Source organism: Cynoglossus semilaevis, chromosome W (genome assembly GCF_000523025.1).
Source record: "Cynoglossus semilaevis isolate Cse_v1.0 chromosome W, Cse_v1.0, whole genome shotgun sequence".
Lineage (NCBI taxonomy): Eukaryota > Metazoa > Chordata > Actinopteri > Pleuronectiformes > Cynoglossidae > Cynoglossus > Cynoglossus semilaevis.
In genome coordinates, this window is record NC_024327.1 from 7,349,860 (window position 1) to 7,373,374 (window position 23,515).

The 23,515-nt window shown below is 39.7% G+C and overlaps 1 protein-coding gene across 1 annotated transcript; it reads right to left on the reverse strand.

Annotated features, from left to right (window-relative positions):
- Window positions 1-3,522: 3,522 nt before the first annotated feature.
- On the reverse strand, window positions 3,523-5,164 carry LOC103397084 (protein kish-A). The gene is made up of 4 exons (XM_008335328.3): window positions 5,043-5,164; window positions 4,428-4,537; window positions 4,022-4,056; window positions 3,523-3,933 (listed from the first exon to the last, which is right to left on the reverse strand). Exons 1-4 carry the CDS (start codon window positions 5,043-5,045, stop codon window positions 3,863-3,865), a joined length of 219 nt encoding a protein of 72 aa, XP_008333550.1. The 5' UTR covers window positions 5,046-5,164; the 3' UTR covers window positions 3,523-3,862.
- Window positions 5,165-23,515: the final 18,351 nt, after the last annotated feature.

The following is a 23,515-nucleotide window of genomic DNA, read 5'->3' on the forward strand; positions in this document are numbered from 1 at the left end:
CATATTTTTCTGTATATGTCTATGCTTAAGTTTAACAGTGGAAATTCTGACATTGATGTATGACTTGAACGCATTAGTTGTAACACATTACTCTTCTCTTATGTTGGGACAGTGGTGCAAGTGGGGGGTTGATCTGTAGGGACAACCTGAGGGAATCATATCCCCCCCGTCCCTAGTGCCCTGTGTACCCATGAGGTTTCCACTCTTCGTCTCACTATGCGTCTCCACAGTCACACAAGTAAAACTAGTTGGTTGAAACAGCAGACTGTGGGCGATTAGACTCTACTAATCTACTACAGAAGTTAGTGCCAACCTTTCATGTAACATCCATTCGTTTTCACTCTACAAGCATGTTGTCTGATCTTTTTCTTTCCTTCATTCTCCCTCATTCCTCCAACAAATGGATTAATCAGTGCAACCGATTGTTAGATTTCAGTGGTTTTCACTTTGGTTTGGGTCTGAAAGCAGGAAGCTGCTAAAACAGGTATACACTACAAAGGCCTTCCCAAGCACACACATTTACATATCCCCAAACATTAAAAGAGAATTTCTCCTAAATTCTCTTCACACCAACTCCCCAGATTACTCCCTACTGTTCCAAAACACCTCGACTCCCTGGGAACAATGGGAAGACTTCCATCCACTCCTTTTGATCCACATAACCCCGTTGTTTTCCGGACCTCAAGGCTCCGTCTACTTCCTTTATGGTAACACCTTGCTCAGTGACAAAAGGTTCATAAACATGTCCTCCAACACCGCTGAATCATGGTGCAGCAGCGCCACATAGTGGTGACTGCAGGTACAACAATTGGTAATATGGCCACAAGAGGTCCAATCTCTCTCCTCCCCACCTCCTCCATTGGTCTACCACATTTAAACACACACCCAGGAAGTCAAAAACCACTCCACCCAGACAGGTATAAAAATGCAAACCACTGATGATGCATTATTAATAAACTTCTCCAGTCGTTTATTTTGCTCTATTATTGGACCTGTTTTGTTTTGGCGTTGGTGTTATTAACCCTCCTGGTGTCCTCATATTCTGTATACACCTCATGTCCTCCGGGTCAAAATGACCGGTCTTCACTAAACCGTCAATATAACCAGCTTAATTGAATTTTAAACACCAAATCTTATTTTGCTGAAAGAAAAAACTTCTCATTCACCACAAATTGTGTGAATACCTGACTTTTCCCTCTTCACCTGGCAGACAGACTGCATTTATTTAATTCACCACTAGTTGCTATGACACTGTCAATTGTATTATTGTTTACTATATAGGTGGTAAGCAATATTTGTGTAGTATTTCTATAGCTTAAGAAAGAATAGAAATGTGCAAAAAGGAGTTTTAAATGCAGCCCTAAGTAGGCATGCAGGTCAGTCTCATTCATCCTTTTCCAGCTGTCGCCATATTTGCAAAAACCCTCCAGATTTGTCATCGCCAGGATTATTTTTTCTATTGCTGGAGTGATAAACAGGTAGTGTTGCGATAATGTCATGGGCATGAGAAACGGCATATCTTGTGGGTCCTGGGGTCATCCTCATGACATTTTGTTTTGCCACCCTGCCGTGTTTGTCATATGCTGCTGAGGACCATGTCATTTTGCCGTTGTTTGAAAGGAAAGTCTCTCTTTCAGCTTCAGGAATTTCTTCTTCTTCTGAAGATGATTCATCATGCTCTGGGTTGTATTCCTCCCCATCTTCTTCTGATACATCATCCACTCTTCTGAATCAATTGTCTTGTTGGACATCTGAAAAAATCAGCTCTAGAGCCTGTTCAATATTATAACGCACACTCATGGCTTCAGCACAGAGACCATTTGGGGGACTGTCATATGCAGCACTTTTATAGTTTCTGGGAGTCCACACAGACAAAGGGGCAATATTGTTACATTTGGGTTAGATCAGGTCACAGGCATTGCAGTCCACGAGAAGAACACCTGTCTTGTCTTGTTTACGCTTGCTACTGATTGATCTGAGACAGAACTAAAACATTCTCACATTCTGTGGTGTATAAGTAACTCTGTGACTGTGATTTCAACTCAATTTGACAATAGTTGTACTTTTTTTTGTATAGCTTACATGGAAATATAAATAAAGGCAACAATTCACTTTTTCTAATGTTGGGGTCAATGTACGAAAAGTCATCAAATCAAAGTGGAAAAAATATTGTTAAGGGGATTTTTATTTGGTTTTTAACACAGTGGTGGGTCATTTTGACCCGAGGACAACAGGAGGGTTAAACGAATCGACCTTCGACAGGGGTGGGCAATTAGGTCCACAAAGGGCTGCTGTGGGTGCAGGTTTCTGTTCCAACCAAGCAGCAGCACACCTGACTTGGCTTAATTAATCAACTGCTTGAGTCTTCAGACAGTTGATTAGTCAGTCAGTGTGTTCTGGACAGGTTGGAAGAAAAACCTCCCTCTGAGAGTGTAAGACATTCAGGCAGTAAGGCACCAAAGGAAGAAAAAGCTCATCCATAGACGAAGGAAAAAGAAGGTTGAAAAGCAAACTTGTATTGAAACAGTCGAGGAGGACTCAGACACCCCTTATGTGGTTCCTCTCTCAGAGTATGATGATCAAGTTGTGGCTCAACAGGAAGCACCAGCAGAACATGCTGTAGGCCAGCTTAAAGTTCCTGTTGAAGAGAGATATATTTCATTGATTGCAACAACAATCCATAATGCTGGAAACCAACATGCTCAAATAGAAATGCAAATGTTTGTGAATTAAAGTGTACTGCCGCGTTTGTGATTGTTACAGACAAGAACACAAGGTGACAACAGGATATGAGATGGGACCAACACCAGCCAGGTGCACTAAGCGTATGACAACAATCCCATAAATGTATATAAAAAGGTCTGGTGGATGCTGATGGTTCAGATGTGATTTTAGGCTGCAGTTCAGTAAGTCAGTTTCATCCACCAACGCCTCAGAGTTCCCTCTAAAAAAGACAATTCCCAAACAAAGTTAGACAAGAGTTAAACCAACTAAAAAATACAAATTTAATTGCAGAAAATGATTGTTAGACATTACCTGTCATTTGAAGTTGTGTATGAAGTTTCCTTGGCCATGCAAAACTACTTTGAGAATTGCACTTTAAAAACCAAAACAACAATTCAGTTCCAAATACTGTACTATGCTGACTCTAAAACATATATTTTAAAAGTCACAAACCTTCGTGACCCAAGTCAATAGAATGTCTATTCTTCTCATTTGTAAACTCCTGGGAAACATGATGCGAGACGACCCACCTGAGGGTCGCGACCCAGTCTTTGGGAAACAATACTCTAAAACCATTAAAGGTTAGAGATTCTGAGTCAGGTAAAACTGAATTCACCCAAACAAAACACATAAACCAACAGAACTATTGTACAGAAAATGCTGCACTGTTGGTCATGGTCTTTGAAACTGGAGCGACATTACAGACCTTTTATGGAGCTCCTATGTTTTGGTAACACAAGTGCAGCTCATGACCTTGTCTTCATCATGTTTTAAACTCTTCATGCAACTAGCCTCCTACAGATATCAATTAGGGGAATTTATTTATTGTTTTAAAAACCAATGCAATTGTGATACATTCATAGGGCAGGACAAGCATGTCTGAAATGTTCAGAGAAACATTTAATCATTTGATCATGTTAATGGTCCACACAAACAAACACAAAGGACACCAGTGGAGATTAACTGACACATTGTGGGGCTGCACCTCACCCCTCCACCTATGGCTTTTCTCCCTCAGCCACTACAGTAAGCAGTAAAAGGTCTTTGTTGTACATAGTCTAAATGACATCCCCCAGGAGATCCAGCGATGCAGCATGATATTGTTCATGTCTTCACTTGTGGTTTTACCCATACACTGCTACTGGAGAAAGAGTATGCTGAAAGCCATGATGATGCAGCAGCAGGCCACCCAGGGGCTCTTTCTCTCTCCTACACAGAAGAAAAACCTAAAGTTCAAAGCCACCCCTTTAGGCAGGAATTCAATGATAAAATTAGAAAGAAAAAAAAAAGGGCTTACCTATTCTGGCACATTTCCAGAAAATACCTAAAAGCCTAAAAGACAAAAAATGAGAAATTAAAAGCAAGGATTCACTAACAAAAGAGTGACACTTTTGAAGATTTTTTTATTCCAATTTGTACACTTTTCTTGATCTGCCTGTTTCAAGGGAAGCTGAACGGACTTTTTTGATCCAGACATCAATGAATGGTGTCACTGTGAACCAAAATGCACCTTCTCTCAGAAATCTCTTGTCAAGAAAAAACTCTGTTCTGTTTGTGATGCAACACATCTAGAAAACAATGCTGTAGTGAAGAAAATAATCATTTGACAACCATTTTTCCTGTCTCTGGACTTTTGTTTTTTTTAAAAGACATTGTATAGGACTTTAATGTGACACATGAATTGAAGGGTTGGTGTTACATACCCAGTCTTGTTCTTGTCTAACAAGCTGGGAGCAAGAGCTCTGATGTAGGCACAGGTGCAGATCAGGAGCAGAATCACTGTAAGCAGTGACTGGAAGTTGAAAATAGCCGACTGCAAGTGAAAACAATATTTTAGTATGGGCATCACAACGGATCTGGTTTCTGTGAAAAATGACAATGGCAGTGAATTGAAGAGCTGTTAGCTTTCTAATACTGCCTGCTGCTATCTGTTTGCATTCAAAGATTGTGCAAACCTAACAAAAACAACTGCACACATTCTCCATCTACGTGGCAAAAGTAATATATACGGAGTTCGTACCCGTAAGAGTTTCACTAAGCATCTTATGCATCTAATGAATTACTCATATTTACAATGCAACTGTAAATCAGGTTGTAAATTAAGCTCTAACGTGACATTATTAAAAAAAACAGTGTTGCTGAAACTCCCTGGGTGTTAGCTAAGGCTAGTGCCTTAGCATTTACCATACGTCTCCCATTTCTTAGCATATGAAAAGTTTTCATATACACTTTGTAAAGCAAACGTAGGAGCAGGATACTTGTTTCGTTTGGTGTTCTAGAGAGACTAAAGGGAATTAAAATAGTCGAAACAGACTTACCATTTTGTTGTAAGTCAAAGCCACATCACACTTCCTAGTCTTTGGAACTTACGTCATGCAAGCACAGGCAGTGTAAGTGCGTATGTTGCGTAGCGTAAATTCGCACTTCACTCTTGCGCCGTAAAACGTAGATTCCAGATTGGCTGAAAAAAGGAGTTGAAAGGTTAAACTCTGACGTTATATGTAGTCAAACACAAGCAGTAACTTCCCGAATTGTTTCGGTTTTGACCTTGCAGTTTTAAGTCAACTAAATAACGTAAGTTTTACAAGATACATGGTTTCGGTAAATGTGTCACCAACGACATACGTTCATACGTGTGTTTCGTTCTCGGAGATTATGTTTGTTTTTGTAAATTATGGTGTTTTCAGTATTTGATTTACAGCTTGTTAAGAATGGAATGCACATTATTCGCATCAAGATGATGCAGGAGTGAAACTAGAAAATGTATACGAACCACTTAACGGTTATTCTTATTAATTTAATTGTCAACTCTCCTAGACCAATTCTTTTCTCTTAGAAAACGTTTTATGTACACATAAATTGAAGAAATAAAATGAATAAACAAGACTGTGTAATTAAGCAAGACAATGATGTTTTACGGCGCTAGGAAAATACCCGATAGGCATGGCAAAAATACGGGTTGGTGGCCAGTCGTGGCACTTGGATGGGACTTATGTTCAACCTTGTCTTAAAATAATTTTTAGGACTCTTGTATATTAAAAGTAATTGTTTGCCGCATTTTTCCACTATAGTGAAATATAATGCTCAGTAATTCCATCATGTCCAGAGCAATTCCGTTTACTTTTGCATTTGTGTTGAATTAATGTCGAATATTATCTATTTGTTGTCTTCTGTGCTGAGCCTCAGTTTATTCAGTGGCTGCAAAATATTATTTATTTGTATTATTTTATTTATTTTGTTTTTTAGCAGTATTTGCTATATTTTGCTAACCTGCTGTTTCATGAGTACATTTGGATAAACAGCAATCATGTCTGTCAGTATTTTCTTGCAATAGTTTGAAGAGCCTTGATAGTAAAAATAATAGAAAATTACTTAGAACATCCTCTTGTTTTTAATTTCTAAAACCTTTATAACTAAATTAGTTAAACATATTCCCATAAGCAGTTGGCTTTTGCATATTTTTTACAAGAATGAATGTGGCTCCTGTTGAAAAAGGAAACAACACTCTTGCTCATGTGCAGTTTATTTTCCAACACATAATTTATTCCAAATTTTAATGTTTACATTATCATATTATCTCCAGCCAGCCACTAGGGTACACGAAGCCGTGTTTATAGTGCCGGTCCCAAGCCCGGATAAATGGTGAGGGTTGCGTCACGAAGGGCATCCGGCGTAAAACTTTTAGCTAAATCAAATATGCAGATCAATAAAACGATTTCCATACCGGATCGGTCGAGGCCCGGGTTAACAACGACCGCCAACAGTGCCGTTGACCAACAGGGCACTGATGGAAATTGGACTACTGTTGGTCAGAGACAGAGTCAGAGACAGAGAAGAAGAGGAGGGCGTTTGGTTAGGAGAAAAAGAGAAAAGATGAAGAATAGAAGTGTTAGTCTGAAGTTTGGAACTTTGAATGTAGGTACAATGACAGGGAAAAGTAGAGAAATAGCTGATGTGATGGAGAGAAGAAGAGTAGATATTTTGTGTGTGCAGGAGACCAGGTGGAAGGGCAGTAAGGCTAGAAACATTGGAGGAGGCTACAAACTGTTTTATCATGGTTCAGATGGGAAGAGAAATGGAGTAGGGGTGATCCTAAAGGAAGAATATGTAAGAAATGTGGTAGAGGTGAAAAGAGAGTCAGACAGGTTGATGTGTGTGAAGGTAGAAGTAGAAGGAGAGATGATTAATGTTGTTAGTGGTTATGCCCCACAGGTGGGCTGTGAGTTGGAAGAAAAGGAGAAGTTCTGGAAGGAGCTAGATTGGATGGTAGAGAGTATCCCCAGGAGAGAGAGAGTGGTGATTGGAGCAGACCTAAATGGTCATGTAGGGGAAGGGAACAGAGGAGATGAGGAAGTGATAGGCAGGTTTGGTGTTAGGGAGAGAAACGTAGAAGGACAGGCAGTGGTAGATTTTGCAAAGAGAATGGAAATGGCTGTGGTAAACACATATTTCCAAAAGAAAGAGGAACATAGGGTGACTTACAAGAGTGGAGGCAGGTCCACACAGATAGATTATATTCTATGTAGAAGATGTAATCTGAGGGAGATTAGAGACTGTAAGGTGGTGGCAGGTGAGAGTGTAGCCAAACAACATCGGATGGTAGTGTGTAAAATGACGATGGAGGTGACAAAAAGGAAGAGAGTGAAGACAGAGCAGAAGATCAAGTGGTGGAAACTAAGGAAAGAGACATGTTGTGAAGACTTCAGGAAGGAAGTAAGGGCAGTTCTGGGTAGTGTTGAGATATTCCCAGATGATTGGGAGACTACAGCTGCAGTGATGAGGGAGACAGGTAGGAAGGTGCTAGGTATGTCCTCTGGGCAGAGAAAGGAGGACAAAGAGACCTGGTGGTGGAATGAGGAGATCCAGGAGAGTGTGCAGAGAAAGAGATTAGCGAAGAAGAGATGGGACAGTGACAGAACAGAAGAGAACAGACTGGAGTACAAAGAGAGGACAAGGGAGGTGAAGAGGGAAGTGGCCAAGGCCAAACAAAAGGCATATGAGGAGTTGTATGAGAGTTTGGAAACAAAGGAAGGAGAAAAGGAGTTGTATAGATTGGCGAGACAGAGAAATCAAGCTGGGAAGGATGTGCAGCAGGTGAGGTTGATTAAGGACAGAGAGGGGAATGTGATCACAAGTGAGGAAAGTGTGCTGAGAAGATGGAAGGAATACTTTGAGGAGTTGTTAAATGAGGAAAATGAAAGGGAAAGTAGAAACGAGGAGCCAGAGACTAGTAGGAAGAAGGTAGATCAGGTTAGAAAGGATGAAGTTAGAAAAGCCCTGAAGAGGATGAAGAGTGGAAAGTCAGTTGGTCCTGATGACATACCAGTGGAAGTATGGAAGTGTTTAGGAGAAGTGGCAGTAAATTTCCTGACTGGTTTGTTTAACAGAATTTTAGAGACTGGCAAGATGCCTGATGAGTGGAGAAAAAGTGTTCTGGTGCCAATTCATAAGAAGGGTGATGCACAGAGTTGTAACAACTACAGAGGGATAAAGTTGATGAGCCATACAATGAAGATTTGGGAACGAGTAGTTGAAGCTAGGTTGAGGCAGGAAGTGGAGATTTGTGAACAACAGTATGGTTTCATGCCTAGGAAGAGTACCACAGATGCAATATTTGCCTTGAGGATGTTGATGGAGAAGTACAGGGAAGGTCAGAAGGAGCTGCATTGTGTATTTGTAGATCTAGAAAAGGCATATGACAAAGTGCCAAGGGAGGAATTGTGGTTTTGTATGAGGAAGTCAGGAGTGGCAGAGAAGTATGTTAGTTTGGTGCAGGACATGTATGAGAATAGTACAACAGTAGTGAGGTGCGCTGTTGGGAGGACAGAAGACTTCAAAGTGGAGGTGGGACTACATCAAGGATCGGCCCTGAGCCCCTTCTTGTTTGCTGTGGTGATGGACAGATTGACAGATGAGGTCAGACAGGAGTCCCCATGGACTATGATGTTTGCAGATGACATTGTGATCTGTAGTGAGAGTAGGCAGCAGCTAGAAGAGAACCTAGAGAGGTGGAGGTTTGCACTAGAAAGAAGAGGAATGAAGGTCAGTCGCAGCAAGACAGAGTACATGTGTGTAAACGAAAGGCAGAACAGTGAAATAGTGAGGCTACAAGGAGCAGAGGTGGTGAAGGTGCAGGAGTTTAGGTACTTAGGATCAACTGTTCAGAGCAGCGGAGACTGTGGAAGAGAGGTGAAGAATAGAGTACAGGCAGGATGGAACAGCTGGAGAAAAGTGTCAGGAGTGATCGGTGGCAGAAGAGTGTCAGCTAAGGTGAAGGGAAAGGTTTACAGGACAGTGGTGAGACCAGCCATGATGTATGGTTTAGAGACAGTAGCAATAGGCAGAAGACAGGAGGAGGAGCTGGAGGTGGCAGAGTTAAAGATGCTAAGATTCTCTTTAGGAGTGACAAGAATGGACAGGGTCAGGAATGAGGTCATTAGAGGGACAACACAGACAGGAAGGTTTGGAGAAAAAGCTAGAGAAGCCAGATTGAGATGGTTTGGACATGTGCAGAGGAGGGACAGTGGATACATTGGTAGAAGAATGTTAGAGATGGAGCTACCAGGTAGGAGAAAGAGAGGAAGGCCAAAGAGGAGATATATGGATGCAGTGAGGGAGGACATGCAGGTAGTTGGAGTCAGAGTAGAAGATACAGAGAACAGGGAGAGATGGAAATCAATGATTTGCTGTGGCAACCCCTGAAAAAGGGACAAAGCCGAAAGAAAAAGAAGAACTAGTGTGTTCAGCTGTTTTTGTGTTCGACTGAATCTTTTCATTTCCACCTTTAGTTTTAAAGCAACACTAATCAGTGCAAATAACTCATGAACAAATACTACTTTGAGACTGACCAAAGCTCTTCAGGCAGCTGTGTTATGACTACAGATTAAATGCTTCTTGTAGAACTTCAGACAGTCTCGGGTGTCATCGACCAGGTTATTTATCCATTGAATTTAACCTACATTTTCAAACGGAACAATATGTTTTTAGAGAAAACTGAAGAATAATAGCCTTAAAAATACTCACTTTTTATATTTAAAATATAAGCAACCTCTGTGTCATAACGAACAAAGTGATGCCGTTGTTATTTTATTTCTTTTTTTTTATGCTAGTCTGACTGTTTTTCTGCAGCCTACATGCTGTGCACATTTTTTGTCTAACATAATGTGGAACTAGTCAAAGTGAAGGCTGTTAGTTTTTAGTAATTTTAATTTAAAAGATTTACCATCGAGTGTCAGGAGTGATCTGTGACAGAAGAGTGTCAGCTAAGGTGAAGGGAAAGGTTTACAGGACAGTGGTGAGACCAGCCATGATGTATGGTTTAGAGACAGTAGCAATAGGCAGAAGACAGGAGGAGGAGCTGGAGGTGGCAGAGTTAAAGATGCTAAGATTCTCTTTAGGAGTGACAAGAATGGACAGGGTCAGGAATGAGGTCATTAGAGGGACAACACAGACAGGAAGGTTAGGAGAGAAAGCTAGAGAAGCCAGATTGAGATGGTTTGGACATGTGCAGAGGAGGGACAGTGGATACATTGGTAGAAGAATGTTAGAGATGGAGCTACCAGGTAGGAGAAAGAGAGGAAGACCAAAGAGGAGCTATATGGATGCAGTGAGGGAGGACATGCAGATAGTTGGAGTCAGAGTAGAAGATGCAGAGAACAGGGAGAGATGGGAATCAATGATTTGCTGTGGCAACCCCTGAAAAAAAAGGGACAAAGCTGAAAGAAAAAGAAAAGAAGATCATCATATTATCTCTAAGGGTCTTCTCATGTTGGCTTTTCACTAAATCTCTAGATGATTACAGAAACAACATTTTTTTAAGTATGTGTTATGTATCTGTTCCTAGGTTAGGGTCTTTTAAGAAGACTTTTATTTAACAATAATAATGCAAGAAAGAGAAACTCAGCTGACAGATCAAAATGAAAACAAATCAGATTTGGAACTGCCCCCCTTAGTTACTGTAGGTAAAAAGAGGGAAAACATAAAGGGAGTTAATGGGGAAAAAGATTGAAATGTAAAGACATTCAAACTGTATATTTTTCTCATTGAGTTTCAAAGTTAACATTTTTGTGGCCTACATTTCTTTCAAAGTCTTCACAGTGAAGTGTCCTCCCTCTAACCAGCCCAAGCATCTTGAATGCATTTAAACCATGATTCATATCTCCCTTGACCCTTTCTCACAAGACAGTCTTGGAGCTCTTTATGTAAGTTTGACTGAAAACCACACATACATAGATACTGTTTGCCATATAATATTACAAAGTTAAAAAAATAGTTGTTGAATGACAAGCCATGGCTCTAAAAGATAAATGAGTGTAAATGTTAGTTTAAACTTAAGAAGAATTCCCCCAAAAAACCCAGTTTTTTGGTATTGTGTGCATGAGGGTGGTGTTATATATGTATATATATGTATATATATGTATATATATGTATATATATATATATATATATATATATATATATATATATATATATATATATATATATATATATAAGAAAAACTCATTTGCTTTGATTTAGCATTAAAAGACCTCACACGTGGCATGTTGTACCTCACAATATAATGACCCTGCTTTATTGAATTTCTTCTACAAATAAGAAGACTGCAAAAAACATCAATGAATGAATAAACTGTAGTCCTCTGAAAACTATCCTAAATTCAACCTTAATTTTCTATATACAAACCTCATTTATCAAGCTAAAAGAAGTCCAATAAAAACAAATGTCTTTAATTGTTGCTGACTTAAATTTTCACCATCTTTATTTGTTTGTATTGAAAGATTCTTGCTGTGCGAGGTGTCTTCAGGCAAGAAGTGGAAGAAGCCGGTGGATGGTCGTTTTGTTTTAATAGCAAAACGTCAAACAAAACAGGTCCAACAATAAAGCAAAATAACAACCGGAGAAATATTTAAGGAACATACGACTCAAAGATATATAGAACTTAAAAATACTTCTGATGTCATCAGTGGTTTACGCTTTTTATACTTATTTTTGGGGAGTGGTTTCGGCTTCCTGGGCGTGTGTTTGAAAGTGGTAGACCAATCGGAGGAAAAAGGTTGGGCCGTTTGTGGCCAATGATATTATTGTTACTGTTTATGACTGTGCCTACAGTCATCACTAGGTGGTGCTGCTGCTCCACGGTTCAGCGGAATCGGCGGGTGTGATTCTGTAGTTTCATAAGCCCTTTGTTGCTGAGTGGGGGTTATCAAAAAGGGAAGTGGACGGAGCCATAAAGTCCAGTCAACCACAGGTGGTCATGTAGATCAAAAGGAATAGATGGCGCCAGGGTTCCCTGTGAGGAGGTAGATTGGGAGATCTTCCATTGTTCCCAGGGAGTAGAGGTGTTTTTAGAAGGGAAATTCTCTTTCAGTGTGTGGGGCTATGTGACTGTGTGTGCTCGGGAAAGCCATCTGGTGTCTTATCAGCTTCCTGCTGCAGACCCAACTAAATGTGAAAACCACTGAACTCTAACAGTATTGATTCACAAGATTGTCACCAGTTAGCCTGCTAAATCAGGAAACTCCCAGAATAATATTTGTACAACTTATTGTAGTTCAGTTTCTGCTGCATGAAGTTAAATTTGTCTTTTTTTTTATTGTTTATTGAATGTCTTATAATAGTATAAAAGAAAAAAACATGACACAGTTGATTCCTGGTCACCTTGTTTTACTCTATCAAGGTTGATGAGAGCAGATAACTGACCGAAGAGTTGTTCTTTTCATCTTAAGTTGGAGAAAGCATGAGGTGAAAGCTGAGAAAAAGGAAAACCACAGGACTGGCCTAATTGTCTAGCCCCATTATGGAGGCAGTTAACTGCCCTGACCTTTTTTTACCACTTGGTCAAAAAGGCTATTATCATATCCTTATCAGCTGCATGTTTGAGAATGAAAACAAACAAAGAAGAAGAAATGGCCGTAAAAATTTAAACAGGGTGTGAAAAAAGAGGATGCAAACTCTGTGTGTTAAGCATTGCAGGTGACCATCAGTTTGTGATTTAAGATTTTACTGATTCTTGGGGCCGATCGACTAACCAAACAGATGCTAACAGGAGGACTTTGAAGCTCTTCATTCCTGACAGACAGCACTGTTTATTTAATTGGAATGTCCTTCTGTTATTACCACAGGGTCATAGTCCCTGCAGAACAGATGTTACAGTAACTAATGAGTAGCTGAGCTCACTTCATGGGGTCAAAGTTGAACCCTTGATTCAGCCATACCCCCTCATGGAACACACAGGGTCAAATTTAATTTGCCACAGAGACCTCTGTGAATGTGCACATACACAGTGTGTGTCTGCCTGTGCGTGCATGTTTTTGAGAGGAAGACATGGTATTCAGATAATTCTTGATGACATTCACTTAGTGCTCTGTCAGCATATATGATGGTGGGAGCCTAGAAAGGATAACAGAAAACGTGCTGTCAGGTGATAACTAACAGCTCAGTGTCCAAAGGCATTCGTTTTCATTTTTCAGACATGCCCAGCCTGGCTAACTAGCAAATTAGCTGGTTACTTCTGCAACTCGACACACATTGCCCTGTATTTATGCACGCACTGTGTCCAAGTCACCTCTCACTTCACATGGAAGCAGTAATCGCATGTTCAGGCCTGGAAATCCGCAATCAAGTAAAAGTTTCTCAAAACCTTTGACAGGGATAAATGTTGTTGGCCATTTAACAAGAGAGATGTTAATTGAGAAGTAATGAAACATACAGTAATTCTATAAACTGGTGCAGCAGTGTGTTGATTAACCAAGGTGACAAAAACCATGCAATCTTTGCACAATTTTCACTGTATTAAATTGAAAAAAATGTATGTGATATGTAAAAATGTCACCTTTAATTCTTTATTATAGGGAAACAATCTGAAGTTTAGTTTTTTAATACCACATAAAAAAGGAAAATAACGTTTAGATGTGTTAGAATGTCATCCTGCTTATATGGTGTGGTATATCAACCCTTCAACAAGTAAAAAAAAAAAGGTGTTTTATCTTTAACTCTATGTAATTACTTTGCTATCGGCCAGAGGACCTGCACAAAAAACAATCCACAGGGTACCACTGAGTCCAAGAGTGACCCACATTGAGGACACACAAGGTTGTATGGCACCAAGTCCTAGCAATAAAACAGAGTTTCATTGATTCAGCTAGAAAATTAAGTCTTGCAACATCAAACTGAACTGTTTGCTGGGCTGTTGTTGAAGGAGGGCCTGGCACTAAATGTTTCACAGTTTCACCAGTAAACATCCTGAACACAGCAGGCTTTTTGAAATGTTCCGTTTGATTTTCTGCAGGTCTAAAGGTGGTGAGACATGAGTGGAACAGTCCGCCAAATCACGATAAATACCGATCTAAGCACTCCCTACTTCTTGTGAGTAGACTGGGCCGTAGATCTGGGTGCTGGATTTACACTTGTTATGTCAAAACTAATTTCACTGCATGATGATCATGTTAAACCTCCATCTGTATTAATATTGGTATACAAATATTACATGTCCAAAACATCCAATAATATTTACAGAAGAGGTGGTTTACAGTTTGAATGCAAAAAACATAATCATTATATATCATGTCATAATTATAATTTATTATAATATTACAATTGGACCACAACATTGAGGTCCAATTAGGTCCATCATATTGAGGGACAAAGAAAAAAGTTTACTGACCTATTTCACATTTGGAATAATTATATTTATTTTTATTGATTTTTTAACATTAACTGATTTGGAAAGTTTGTTTTCTGCAAACGTGATTTATCATGTTTGTTTAAACCATTGTTAAACCTTTGTTTGGCTTGTCACCCCATTTTGACATCAAAGTGAAGAGTTTTTTTGTATTCATTTTTGATAATCTTGTATTAGTTTTTTAGTATTTATTTGTATTAGTATAAGTCGCTTTTTTCAATCAAGACACACCAGCTCAAATATTAATAATTACTTGAAAATATATTTGTATTGTTTTTTTTTTATTTTTTTTTATCAATTGCTTTACCCCAATTGAATTCCATGTGATCCCATGTCGGGTCACGACCCCTAGGTTGAAAAACACTGGTTTAAACGAAGGTTCTGTTTGTATCTTAACACTCGTCCCGATGACTCAATCAGTGTCCCATCCTCACTGATGCCCTGATGCAGCTGCCTCTCAGTGACAGTGTATTTATTGGAACTCCTTGGGAAACAAGACTTGTCTGTTGCTTTATTACTCTTTTGACCTTAGACAAAGTCTTGGTTGTCACCTGACTGTCTGTATTGTACAGGCACCTGGCTGAACCTCATGTCATCTACCAACAGTCTTCACTGCTGCTTCCGTAACCAGAGGAACAGAAGTGACCTTGTTTTACATCCTTCTCTTCTCTCCTGTTCTGCAGCTCACATTTTGTATAAAATAGATTAAATCCTACAGGGCTTTTCTTTGTACCTGTGAACGGAGGTTGAGTGTGTCCATGTGTGTGGGTCTGCGCTTAAATATGCACCCGAGTGCATATTCTGTGGAAGGACACCTGGAACATAACTGCCCCCTGGTTTCAATCGCTGTCCATCTGCGGAGCTGACAGCCAGAGGTGGGGCTTCTGGGCTGTAAGTGTTCCGGTGTTTGATGTGTTAATTGGGACCCTCGGCCGCTCCTGAGCAGCTGGGAAACAGCTGATGACATTCTCTGCATGCTTCTGCTGAAATGGGCTTTTACATGCACTCACACACTGCTGCATGATTAATGTTTATATATTCTTTTTTTTTTTTCAATTCAGCAATTATTTCTCTGCTGCCTGTTCTGCTACAGGTTAATTGTAAATGGAATGCACACGTTTTATGTACATTATCTTATCTGGGGTTCTGTTAGGCAACTGGACGTGAATTTTCTAAAAGAAGACGTTTCACCTCTAATCCAAGAGGCTTCTCCAACTGGAGAAGCCAGTTGCCTAACAGAACTTTTTAAACTTGACCATGACCTGGATGACTGAGAATCTTCATAGATATCTTATCTGGGGTTCCTTGGAAAAAAATAATGAACAACCTATTTTTACACTCACTCGGTTGAAAATGTTTTAAATGACTTGGCTCCCAATTCATAATTCCCTTTGGTGGATCAAAATCTTCATATATGTAATTTCTTTACTTTCCTTATGATTAGGCTTTTATTCCAATTTTTAGCACAATGAAAACCTAAGCTAATGTATTTTTTCAAGATTCTAAAAATGATTGAAAGTTTTTTTTTCTATTGCACTGATGGCTTTCTCAATGATTGGTTTCCATTTTGGGGCGATGAATAAAAGGATCAAAACTATGAGTCTGTGTGTTAGACTTTAACTGGCCAGTGTGAAATATATAAATGATCAAAGCTGCAGAGCTGAAAAGAGATGAAATCATTAAAAATAGACCTTGAACTCATTCAAAAGACGCCTTTATATCGACGTGGTTGAATTGTAACTCATTTTAAAGTTTCACATCCTTTTTAATACAAGTTGACCATAACTCAAGGATATCTGAAAAAAATGAGTGTCTACAGTTGGCTGAACATGGTTATACAAAATGGCGATTAATACAAAATGGTGGATATATTTTAACAGTTTTAAAAGTCCCTCTCTTGACAAGTGACATATAAGTAAACAGCAGTATAAAAGTAATCATCAACATCAGAGGAACACTTAATACTTACTTTCTGTAGATTCTCTGCAGACATCTGATTCTCTGCAGACATAAAAACATAACATTCAGATTAAATGTTGGGTGAGCCCCTTCCCCGTTTCATTTATCATTAGTGCTATTGACAGGCTGGTCATTTAGTCTGTTTTGCGCCTCCTACCAAAGAATTGGAGACAATACGAGTATAGTTACAAAAATTACGATCAGTGTGGTTCCTCTCAAACACCACAGTCCTGGTATTTAAATGGATGCAGTAGTAGTGGTCTTTGGATGTCACTTAACCTTCTCATCATTCAAAACAGGCATATATTTTCACAAGACACAAAAGAAAAATAATCAAGTCTTTGTTTCACGTCCTCTTCTTTTTATCTTGCTATATGTTTATGAGCGGTCTTCGTGTTGTCATACGAGTCTAGTGAGTACAGAGGTGCAGTTGATGGTCACTGCTCGGAACTAACAATGTTTTTCTTCAGATTCAAAGGTGTAGTGCACTGTGAAACCCTTTGTTGAGGTTCTGCGTCGTCCTCGTCTGTTGACCAATCGTCTACAGGTACGATGATCTCCTTGTCTGGTTCCACCGCTCTAGCACATTGATTGAGATGGTACCATACCTCTCTGCCTTGCACTTTGACTGCGTGGCCGGTGGATTCTGTCACCCTGCACGATCCGATCCACCTTGATTGTGTCCTTGCTCTCTTGTGTCCTAAATCTAACACCGGTGCTAGAAACTCTGACCCCCATCTCACACGCAGACGCACAGAACTCACAGACAGAGCAGAGGGGGGTCAGAGTATTTTCTAGCACCGGTGTTAGATTTAGGATGGTATTTTCTATAGCATACTGAGGATCATCTAGAGTTGTGAGCTCTGACGGAGGGTTTTGGTTTAAATTTAGGATGGCATTTTCTATAGCATGCAGAGGATCATTTAGAGTTGTGAGCTCTGATTGAGGGTTTTGGTTTAAATTTAGAGTTGTGAGCTCTGATGGAGGGTTTTGGTTTAAATTTAGGATGGCATTTTCTATAGCATGCAGAGGATCATTTAGAGTTGTGAGCTCTGATTGAGGGTTTTGGTTTAAATTTAGAGTTGTAAGCTCTGATGGAGGGTTTTGGTTTAAATTTAGGATGGCATTTTCTATAGCATGCAGAGGATCATTTAGAGTTGTGAGCTCTGATTGAGGGTTTTGGTTTAAATTTAGAGTTGTAAGCTCTGATGGAGGGTTTTGGTTTAAATTTAGGATGGCATTTTCTATAGCATGCAGAGGATCATTTAGAGTTGTGAGCTCTGATTGAGGGTTTTGGTTTAAATTTAGAGTTGTAAGCTCTGATGGAGGGTTTTGGTTTAAATTTAGGATGGCATTTTCTATAGCATGCAGAGGATCATTTAGAGTTGTGAGCTCTGATTGAGGGTTTTGGTTTAAATTTAGAGTTGTAAGCTCTGATGGAGGGTTTTGGTTTAAATTTAGGATGGCATTTTCTATAGCATGCAGAGGATCATTTAGAGTTGTGAGCTCTGATTGAGGGTTTTGGTTTAAATTTAGAGTTGTAAGCTCTGATGGAGGGTTTTGGTTTAAATTTAGGATGGCATTTTCTATAGCATGCAGAGGATCATTTAGAGTTGTGAGCTCTGATTGAGGGTTTTGGTTTAAATTTAGAGTTGTAAGCTCTGATGGAGGGTTTTGGTTTAAATTTAGGATGGCATTTTCTATAGCATGCAGAGGATCATTTAGAGTTGTGAGCTCTGATTGAGGGTTTTGGTTTAAATTTAGAGTTGTAAGCTCTGATGGAGGGTTTTGGTTTAAATTTAGGATGGCATTTTCTATAGCATGCAGAGGATCATTTAGAGTTGTGAGCTCTGATTGAGGGTTTTGGTTTAAATTTAGAGTTGTAAGCTCTGATGGAGGGTTTTGGTTTAAATTTAGGATGGCATTTTCTATAGCATGCAGAGGATCATTTAGAGTTGTGAGCTCTGATTGAGGGTTTTGGTTTAAATTTAGAGTTGTAAGCTCTGATGGAGGGTTTTGGTTTAAATTTAGGATGGCATTTTCTATAGCATGCAGAGGATCATTTAGAGTTGTGAGCTCTGATTGAGGGTTTTGGTTTAAATTTAGAGTTGTAAGCTCTGATGGAGGGTTTTGGTTTAAATTTAGGATGGCATTTTCTATAGCATGCAGAGGATCATTTAGAGTTGTGAGCTCTGATTGAGGGTTTTGGTTTAAATTTAGAGTTGTAAGCTCTGATGGAGGGTTTTGGTTTAAATTTAGGATGGCATTTTCTATAGCATGCAGAGGATCATTTAGAGTTGTGAGCTCTGATTGAGGGTTTTGGTTTAAATTTAGAGTTGTAAGCTCTGATGGAGGGTTTTGGTTTAAATTTAGGATGGCATTTTCTATAGCATGCAGAGGATCATTTAGAGTTGTGAGCTCTGATTGAGGGTTTTGGTTTAAATTTAGAGTTGTAAGCTCTGATGGAGGGTTTTGGTTTAAATTTAGGATGGCATTTTCTATAGCATGCAGAGGATCATTTAGAGTTGTGAGCTCTGATTGAGGGTTTTGGTTTAAATTTAGAGTTGTAAGCTCTGATGGAGGGTTTTGGTTTAAATTTAGGATGGCATTTTCTATAGCATGCAGAGGATCATTTAGAGTTGTGAGCTCTGATTGAGGGTTTTGGTTTAAATTTAGAGTTGTAAGCTCTGATGGAGGGTTTTGGTTTAAATTTAGGATGGCATTTTCTATAGCATGCAGAGGATCATTTAGAGTTGTGAGCTCTGATTGAGGGTTTTGGTTTAAATTTAGAGTTGTAAGCTCTGATGGAGGGTTTTGGTTTAAATTTAGGATGGCATTTTCTATAGCATGCAGAGGATCATTTAGAGTTGTGAGCTCTGATTGAGGGTTTTGGTTTAAATTTAGAGTTGTAAGCTCTGATGGAGGGTTTTGGTTTAAATTTAGGATGGCATTTTCTATAGCATGCAGAGGATCATTTAGAGTTGTGAGCTCTGATTGAGGGTTTTGGTTTAAATTTAGAGTTGTAAGCTCTGATGGAGGGTTTTGGTTTAAATTTAGGATGGCATTTTCTATAGCATGCAGAGGATCATTTAGAGTTGTGAGCTCTGATTGAGGGTTTTGGTTTAAATTTAGAGTTGTAAGCTCTGATGGAGGGTTTTGGTTTAAATTTAGGATGGCATTTTCTATAGCATGCAGAGGATCATTTAGAGTTGTGAGCTCTGATTGAGGGTTTTGGTTTAAATTTAGAGTTGTAAGCTCTGATGGAGGGTTTTGGTTTAAATTTAGGATGGCATTTTCTATAGCATGCAGAGGATCATTTAGAGTTGTGAGCTCTGATTGAGGGTTTTGGTTTAAATTTAGAGTTGTAAGCTCTGATGGAGGGTTTTGGTTTAAATTTAGGATGGCATTTTCTATAGCATGCAGAGGATCATTTAGAGTTGTGAGCTCTGATTGAGGGTTTTGGTTTAAATTTAGAGTTGTAAGCTCTGATGGAGGGTTTTGGTTTAAATTTAGGATGGCATTTTCTATAGCATGCAGAGGATCATTTAGAGTTGTGAGCTCTGATTGAGGGTTTTGGTTTAAATTTAGAGTTGTAAGCTCTGATGGAGGGTTTTGGTTTAAATTTAGGATGGCATTTTCTATAGCATGCAGAGGATCATTTAGAGTTGTGAGCTCTGATTGAGGGTTTTGGTTTAAATTTAGAGTTGTAAGCTCTGATGGAGGGTTTTGGTTTAAATTTAGGATGGCATTTTCTATAGCATGCAGAGGATCATTTAGAGTTGTGAGCTCTGATTGAGGGTTTTGGTTTAAATTTAGAGTTGTAAGCTCTGATGGAGGGTTTTGGTTTAAATTTAGGATGGCATTTTCTATAGCATGCAGAGGATCATTTAGAGTTGTGAGCTCTGATTGAGGGTTTTGGTTTAAATTTAGAGTTGTAAGCTCTGATGGAGGGTTTTGGTTTAAATTTAGGATGGCATTTTCTATAGCATGCAGAGGATCATTTAGAGTTGTGAGCTCTGATTGAGGGTTTTGGTTTAAATTTAGAGTTGTAAGCTCTGATGGAGGGTTTTGGTTTAAATTTAGGATGGCATTTTCTATAGCATGCAGAGGATCATTTAGAGTTGTGAGCTCTGATTGAGGGTTTTGGTTTAAATTTAGAGTTGTAAGCTCTGATGGAGGGTTTTGGTTTAAATTTAGGATGGCATTTTCTATAGCATGCAGAGGATCATTTAGAGTTGTGAGCTCTGATTGAGGGTTTTGGTTTAAATTTAGAGTTGTAAGCTCTGATGGAGGGTTTTGGTTTAAATTTAGGATGGCATTTTCTATAGCATGCAGAGGATCATTTAGAGTTGTGAGCTCTGATTGAGGGTTTTGGTTTAAATTTAGAGTTGTAAGCTCTGATGGAGGGTTTTGGTTTAAATTTAGGATGGCATTTTCTATAGCATGCAGAGGATCATTTAGAGTTGTGAGCTCTGATTGAGGGTTTTGGTTTAAATTTAGAGTCATATGACTAATAGGTAACGATGCCCTCTTATTCTCTGTTCTGGGCCCATATCTGTATAGTCCATTACAATATATTTTCCTGGTCCTGATGGTAAAGGAAATCACCCTTTATTTTTACACCTGGTTTAGGATTATATTGTCCACAGACTTGGCACTGCTCCAATTTTTCTCTCACTATTTCGGACATTTGTGGATGAGACCATCCTTGTAACCTTCTTAGTGTCTCTTTTCACCCCACAAGTCACTCCATATGACTTCTGCAGCGATCCCCATAGGCATCACTACACTTTCATTACTTCCTCTCCACAGTCCTGTGGAATCTTTGGTTGCCTGTATCCATGCTCCTTGTTTGTAAACACCAGCTTTTTCCTGTAACCTTTTTACATCTGCCAGGGTTCCTAAATGGGCTTCTATATTGTCTTCGTCCTACAACTGCAAGTTCATCATGGATGATCTGTCATCTGTTGCTCCTGTATGAGCTGTGCATTTGACCAATGCAATGGATTTTGGTCCCATAAGGACTCTGGCCAGCTGTTGTACCAAGCTGGCATGTTTGGAAGGTGTACCTGAGGAAGTCATCCAATCAAGTCTATGACTACGTGGAGTCAGTAGTGATTTCAACCTCCTGTCCCTGCATTAATTCTAATGCTTCCACCATAGCTTGCAGTTCTGTATCTGCTAACTTTTGTGACCATATTGTATCATATTGACCATTACCTTTGTCCTCGACCACAGCATATCCAGCATTCAGCTGTCCTGTAGTCATATATCTGTAACAACAGCCATCTATGTACAGTTTTCTTACTTTTGAGCCCTCCAACGGTGTAAACTGAAGATCTTTTTTGAATTTTACATCTTCCACCACAACCTGTTCACAGTTGTGCGTGGGAAAAGGTAACACATCTTCAGACATCAACACCTCTGGTGCTTGATATGTTATACATAGTTGGTTTAGTGCTTTTAGCATTCTGTTTTTTCTTAATTGTGTCATGGAGAATGCTGCTGATTCTACATAACTGACTCTGCCATGCTTTGTTAGGACCGTCAGGGAGTGATGCATCACCACATGAGCCCTTTTTTCGATCGCTTTTGCAACAGCTGCTGTTGCTCGTGTACAAGCTGGTTGTCCTCTTTCCGTAGCATCTAATTTAACATTGTAAAACATTAAAATGTTTCTGTCAGCTTTTGCTCTACCTTTCCCTCTCTGCTGAAACAATACGCTATTTGCAATGCCATTTGTTTCAGTAACATCAAGGAAAAATGGGGACGAGTAATTTGGTGTGGACAATTAAACGGAGTTGTTAATCAACTGCTTTATTTCAAGAAAAGCTTTTTCTGAGTTTGGTACAAATGAGCGGTGGGAATTGATTAAACCGAGAAAATGACATAATTTGGCCTACAGTCAGCGGAAGCGAGTGATCTAGGATTGATGTGAGCTGGGCCGTTGTGAGACCTTTACCCCCAGGTGTGAGGCGTCAGCCCAGAAACATAACACATTGCCTTACACATTGTAGTTCAGCGTGAGATACTTCGTATCCGCCTGCAGCTAATGCCAGAAGTACGATATAAGTAGCTTCGAAACAGGTTTCAGCCGATGGTGCAGCTATCAGTAAGTCGTCAACGTATTGACGTATTCCACGACATCTGGTAGTGAGCGTAATTAGAAGTTTTCATAAAAGTTGGTTAAAAGTACCAGGGGAGCAAAAAAAAAACAACCCTTGTGGCAGTTTGGTGTACGTGCACTGTCGTCCTTCAAAGTTAAAGGCAAAGGATCTACGGCAGTGTTCATGCAAGGGGATGCAAAAGAAAACATTGGAAAGGTTCATCACAGTGAAATACTGATATTGACAACACCCATTCCACCCTCCTGCCCTAGGATGAGCTCTTTGATCACATTGAAAGTGAAAAGTGAAAGTGAATTATTTGTCATTGTGACACACCACTGCACACCACTGCAAATGTGACCTCTGTTCTTAACCCATCACCAGAGCACCCAAGTTTATAAGCACCCAGGGAGCATGCCATGTTAAGGGCACCTCAGTGGTAACTTGGCAGCAAGTAGACTTGAACCAGGATCCTTCCGGACCCAAATCATCTTCCTTAACCACTAAGCCACCACTGCCCTGACTTGAAACCCACTAGTCTCGCGAGACTCACTTGACTAACCAGGAAGGGCATTCCAAAGACAGCTGGTTGGCTTTCACATGAGTGGGACTTAACACTGTTGTCGGTCATGGCTTGTCCTCCTGCCATGACCAGGTGTGTTTTCCGATGGCTTAGATCTTTTTAAGCATCCTACAGCACGGTGCCCCTCTTCCTAGCAAGGAAAGCAATGATTGCAGTCAGTCCGACGGATGGAAATGCACTTAGGGCAGCCGTGTGGTTTCTCTTTTCTTAGCGGTCTGCTCTGTTTATTAGGGAACTGGCAGGTACACTGGAGCTGAGGATGTTGATTGCTTTGCTGTTGTTGGAGCATTTGACTGTAGGGAGCTTACAGCCTGAGTCAGGGCCTGCACTTGAACGCTCAACTGATGAAGTAGTTCATCTATAGCATATGTGTCAAACTCAAGGCCCGGGGGCCAAATGAGGCCCGCAAAGCGATTTTGTGTGGCCCACGGGAGCTTAAAAAGCATTTAATAAAGTCCATGC